The sequence below is a fragment of the Octopus bimaculoides genome, chromosome 28, assembly GCF_001194135.2.
Source record: "Octopus bimaculoides isolate UCB-OBI-ISO-001 chromosome 28, ASM119413v2, whole genome shotgun sequence".
Taxonomy (NCBI): Eukaryota; Metazoa; Mollusca; class Cephalopoda; order Octopoda; family Octopodidae; genus Octopus; species Octopus bimaculoides.
In genome coordinates, this window is record NC_069008.1 from 2074236 (window position 1) to 2079987 (window position 5752).

General features: G+C 40.1%; 1 protein-coding gene across 2 annotated transcripts in view; it reads right to left on the bottom strand.

Annotated features, from left to right (window-relative positions):
- Positions 1-1219: 1219 nt before the first annotated feature.
- The window catches only part of LOC106878338 (uncharacterized), a 7932-nt gene continuing 3399 nt past the window's right edge, over positions 1220-5752 (bottom strand). Inside the window, exons 2-5 of one of the 2 annotated variants that reach the window (XM_052977515.1) lie at positions 4189-4282; positions 2744-2791; positions 1869-2004; positions 1220-1607 (exon numbers count right to left, since the gene is read on the bottom strand). In XM_052977515.1, the coding sequence (XP_052833475.1) occupies positions 1886-2004; positions 2744-2791; positions 4189-4282 (261 nt within the window). In that variant the 3' untranslated portion in view covers positions 1220-1607; positions 1869-1885. The remainder of the gene's footprint in view (positions 1608-1868; positions 2005-2743; positions 2792-4188; positions 4283-5752) is intronic. The other variant, XM_014927533.2, reaches the window with a different exon arrangement.

A 5752-nucleotide genomic window follows, 5' to 3' on the forward strand; every position in this document is an offset into this window, starting at 1 on the left:
AATAAAAGAAAACAATGATGAAATTGAAAAAAATGTCAAAAAATAAATAAATTTTTTTTTTTCATTGAGATTAATGAAAAAAGCGGCATTATGCAATATAACTGCTATTTCTAGCAGTCGGATTATGGCATAGCAAAAAGTTAGTTCAGTCACCAGTCGGTGACGACTCAACGAGTTGTCACACCACAACGAAGTCTGGCTGACCAGCTAGAAACTTGATCAGAGGGAGTAATGAAGCTTATTGTCAGCAACTGTGAGACAACGTCCCACACCCTACAACTCTCACTAGCTCTAATTCTATTCTCTTACAACATCATTCTATCACTATCTATGAATTACTACTAACAATTCGTATATGCCAAACTATGCAAAGAAACACTCTACCACATTTTTCTTTTGCCTGCTCTCGGATGTTATAGTCTGCCCGGCGAGGCAAGGTATTGTGATGTAATGGTAAATAAATACTTTCTTAAAACTTCGTGCATTGTTCATCTTTCGTATCCTGCAACATACTGTTATAACAACTATTCTTAACCGTTACATATATATTGAGAAAAGCATTGTTGCTGTGAGAACGATTATCACCTATGCAAATAATATTTTTCTACATAATTCTATTTGATTTTGTAGTAGTAGTAGTAGTAGTAGTAATGATAGTAATGAAAGGCATATACACAAAGCTAAAATAAAATTTAATTTAATAACCTGACAAATTTATATTTCAACAAAATAACAGAGTTATTTCCCTTGCTTATCGTTTGTGTCTATGTGAACAAAGAAAAAAAATCATTTTAATTCCATAAACCAAACTTTAATGAGTATTTATGCCAAATTTTGGTGAAAATCCGTTCAGCCGCTTTCCAGTAATTTTGCAAAGACGAGCGACTACAATACCCTGCATTTGCTAACGTGTGCAGGGCAATAATTTTGTTTATGTGTGAAGTTTGGTGCCTTCAAACAGAAACACTTGGCAGTGTCTTCATGGTTGTCCAAATTATCTTCCTTTACATCAACGTTCTCTTTGTTTTTCGTATCTTATGTGAATGGCTAAAGAAGTACCAGACAATATATAATCAAATGAAAGTCTCCCCAAAGAAGAGCTTCAATATAACTACAGACCAATGATTAAAATGGATAATAGAAAAGAAAGAATCAAAAGAATCTCTAATGTTTTATAAACAAAAGGAAGTTGATCCATGTCTAAAGCACAACACAGACATTTTATTGAGTTTTTATGTGTAAGCTGGTTATAGACAGATAGCCTGAGGGTGTATTGCGACTGATGAATCCAGCCTTGTTCATTCTCAAAACGATTGTATCATTAGCTTTAAGTTGGTATGTAAACGATGATTGCATTATGGTGTATTGTGACATATCTAAAGAACTACAACTTTTCTTCATAAATACATAATCTTCTTCATTATTTTTTTTCTGAAACATCAGGGTTACAACTGCTAGAAGGGTATCTTTGGGAATGAGCAATTGTACTGCATAGCTTATTTCATAAATACCATCTTGTGGCACAAATACGCAGGTTTCATTGACTAACTGAAAGTTGCCTACATTCTGGCTCTCATCTTTCTTCCAATGTAAATAATTTACTCCTTCTGAAAAAGAAAAAGAATGGTATGGTCATGTGGCAAGAATGGATGAGGATAGCTGTGTGATAAAGTACTACACCTTAGCAGTTGAGGGAAGACCTGGGATGAGGTGGTGAAGCACGACCTTCGAACAGTAAGGCCTCACCGAGGCAATGACTAGTGACCAAGACCTTTGGAAATATGCTGTGCATGAAAAGACCTGGCAAACCAAGTGAGACCATAATCTGCGGCCTCTACCAGGGGTGTAGGCAGCCCACTTTTACGTACCTTTCCTTCATTGGACACTAAACTCTGCTTGCGAAGACCTGTTGAGGCATGTGAAATCGAAATCGAAGCAAAGTTTGATGACTGGCACCCGTGCCAACCTTTCCTTCACTGGACTCTAAACTCTGCGTGCGAAGACCTGTTGGGGCAAGAGAAACTGAAATTGTAATTGAACCAAATTCGATGACTGGCACCTGTGCCAGTGGGGCACTAAGAGAACCATCCAAGCGTGATCATTGCCAGAGCAGTTGTCTGGCTTCCGTGCCAGTGGTACATAAATAGCACCATTTGAGTGTGATCATTACCAGCGTCGCCTTACTGGCACATGAAAATACATTTGAGCGAGGTCATTGCCAGTGCCACTGGACTGGCTCCTGTGCAGGTGGCATGTAAAAAACACCATTTTGAGAGCGTGGCCGCTGCCAGTATCGCCTGACTGGCTCTTGTGCCGGTGGCACATAAAAGCACTCGCTACACTCTCAGAGTAGTAGTAGTAGCAGTCCCATATGTCCCTAATTACAATAACAGTTGACCCATGTCTTTCAAAATAATTAACTCATGCTTGTCATAGCACTTAATTACAATGGTAACATACTTCACCTAATTTCCCTCCTGCTAACCCTAACCCTGTCCCTAACCCTAATTTCCCTCCTGCTAATCCTAACCCTAACCCTAATTTCCCTCCTGCTAATCCTAACCCTAACCCTAACAGCACAACTTAACCCAAGTATGAAATAGCAATCACATGTCTATAATGAAAGTATTTTAATTAACACTGTAATAGTAAGAATTAGCTTAAATCTCTAACTTTAAATATCTAAGCAGGTAATTCGAATTACGAGAAAAAGTATGCAATAAAACTGTATAAATTAGCTTACCTAAATCTGTGTAACCACTTGATTTTAGGTGGAAGAAGGCATGGTGGACTGTAAGATACAAAGAAGCAAACCATAAGAAAGGAATGTTTTAATATCAAACAGAAGACTATTCAAAGAAAAGGGTACTTCCTGATGCATTTCATCTATTTAATACTTCAGGTTATCATCTGATAAATGAGTATGCAATATATTAACTGTTTCATGATCATCATTATCATAATGAAAATGACCGAGTGGCTTTGTGGTAAGTAGCTTGCTAACCAACCACATGGTCCCGGGTTCAGTCCCACTGCATGGCACCTTGGGCAAGGTGTATAGCCTCGGGCCAGCCAAAGCCTTGTGAGTGGATTTGGTAGACGGAAACTGAAAGAAGCTTGTCATATATATGTATATATATATATATGTGTGTGTGTGTGTATTTGTGTTTGTCCCCCTAGCATTGCTTGACAACTGATGCTGGTGTGTTTATGTCCCCGTAAATTAACAGTTCAGCAAAAGAGACCGATAGAATAAGTACTAGGCTTACAAAGAATAAGTGCCCGGGGTCGATTTGCTCGACTAAAGGCGGTGCTCCAGCATGGCCGCAGTCAAATGACTGAAACAAGTAAAAGAGTACAAGAGAGTACATGCAGAACAATTACCACACGTTAATGAAAGAGGGCTAAGATTATATAAACATCTATATATTATACACATCACATCGGAGTTTCATGAGCTGATAGTACAATTATACAAAACATACAGAGAAGGCTTCATCCTATGAAAGTGTCATCTAAAGCCATGGTCCAGTTAATTATTACTCTTTTTTTACTTTTACTTGTTTCAGTCACTTAACTGCGGCCATGCTGGAGCACCACCTTTAGTCGAGCAAATCGACCCCAGGACTTATTCTTTGGAAGCCTAGTACTTATTCTATCGCTCTCTTTTGCCGAACCGCTAAGTTACAGGGACGTAAACACACCAGCATCGGTTGTCAAGCGATGTTGGGGGGAACAAACATATACACACACACACACACATATATATACATATATATATATATATATATATATATATATATATACAACGGGCTTCTTTCAGTTTCCGTCTACTAAATCCACTCACAAGGCTTTGGTCAGCCTGAGGCTATAGTAGAAGACACTTGCCCAAGGTGCTATGCCGTGGGACTGAACCCAGAACCATGTGGTTGGTAAGCAAGCTACTTACCACACAGCCACTCCTGCGCCTTTTTGTAGACATTTCTTTCATATTTAATGAGGTGGGTAGTTTTACCATTCATTTCTTTAGTATGTCTGTTACATATCAAGGTGAAAGTATTGTTGCCTATTTTAAGTCTGTAGTATATTGAAGACATGTTCAGTGATTTCATTAACATTAAAATGTTCCAGATTCAGAGGATTTTATAGACACACGCAAGGTGAAATGGTGATAATATATATACTTACACTGCAGAGGAGGTGATATCATAGGCAGTGGTGACGTTGGTGCCACAAGCTGTGGAGGAGTTGACATCACAGAAGGCAGTAAATGATAATGCGTCTAAAGTCAAAAGAAAACAAGACGAGAACAGAAAAATGAAGATAAGATGGTGACTGGTGTGCTTTCTATTGCTTTCATTATATTACTGTCCCCTTTAAGGCTTGTCTGTGTTTTGTAAGGATACACAGACCTGATACACTTGTCAGACTTATGAGATATATGTGTATGTGTGTGTGTGTGTGTGTGTGTGTGTTAAGGCTACCGTTGATATCATGTTAAGAAAAATATCTTAATATCTTTATTTTTCAATCAGCATAAACTAGTAATTAGTGACTTTAGGCTCCAGGTCAGAAGGCTGCCAAGAAGTAAACCAATCTGGAAAAGAAGGATTTGGAAGCTTAAGGACACTTCTTATGATCAGAGATTTAGGGACATCCTAATTGTGAAATTCGATAAAAGGGTGGAGGAGCTAAAGACTTGTGGTATAGAGGGCAACTAGGAATTTCTGAGGGACAGCTTGCTGAGTGCCACAGACCAATTCTGTGGCTGGTGCAAAGTCTTATCAAGACCTAGGGTAACATGGTGGTGGAGGATGCAGTAGATGGGGCCATTAGAGCTAAGAAACAGGCCTGGAAGAATGGGGGGTAGCAGGGAACTGTATCAGATTGCCAGAAGGGATGCTAGGAGACGTATATATCTAGACAGGGGAGAAGCAGAAAAGACATGAGATGAAGTGGTGAAGCATGATCTTTGAACTTTGAGCCTCACAGTGGCAATGACTAGTGACCAAGACCTTTGGCAATGTGCTTGAGAAGACCCAACAAGCCAAGTGCACCCATGCTGGTGGCACGTAAAGAACACCTTTCAAGCATTCGGCCTCATGGAGATAAAGTGGTCGAGTTCCTTTTGAGTGTTGCGCCTCATGGAGGCAATGACCAAGACCTTTAGCATTATGTCATGCTTGAGAAGAAGACCCATCAAGCTGAGCAAAATCGCAGTCATGACAGACACCAGTGTCATGCAAATTGGGATCCATGCCAGTGGCATGTAAAACCAACCTGGTGTCATGCAAAGGCATTCATGCCAGTGGCATGTTAAAGCTCCCATTACATTCTCAAAGTGATTGGCGTTAGGAAGGGCATCAGCCAGCCATAGAAAGCCATGCCAAATCATACTGGAATCTGGTGCAACTGTCCAAACCATGCCAGCATGTACAATGGATGTTAAATGATGATGATGACGATGATATACGGAGGTGTGCAGTGCGTGGGAGGACCCGGCAGGGCAGGGCAGGTAGGAGCATGGTCTGTGACCTCTGCCAAAGGTGTGGCCGGCTCACTAATTCATATCTTTGCTTCATTGGACACTGAGGGGCCCTGCTTGAAGGACTTGTTGAGCCAGGTGAATTTGGGATTTGAGGTTTGAGGTCTGAAATCGAAGTCAAACCGAGTCCAACGCCTGGCACCTGTGCCAGCCTCTCCTTCATTGGACACTGAATTCTGCTTGCGAGGACCTTTTATTTTATAATTT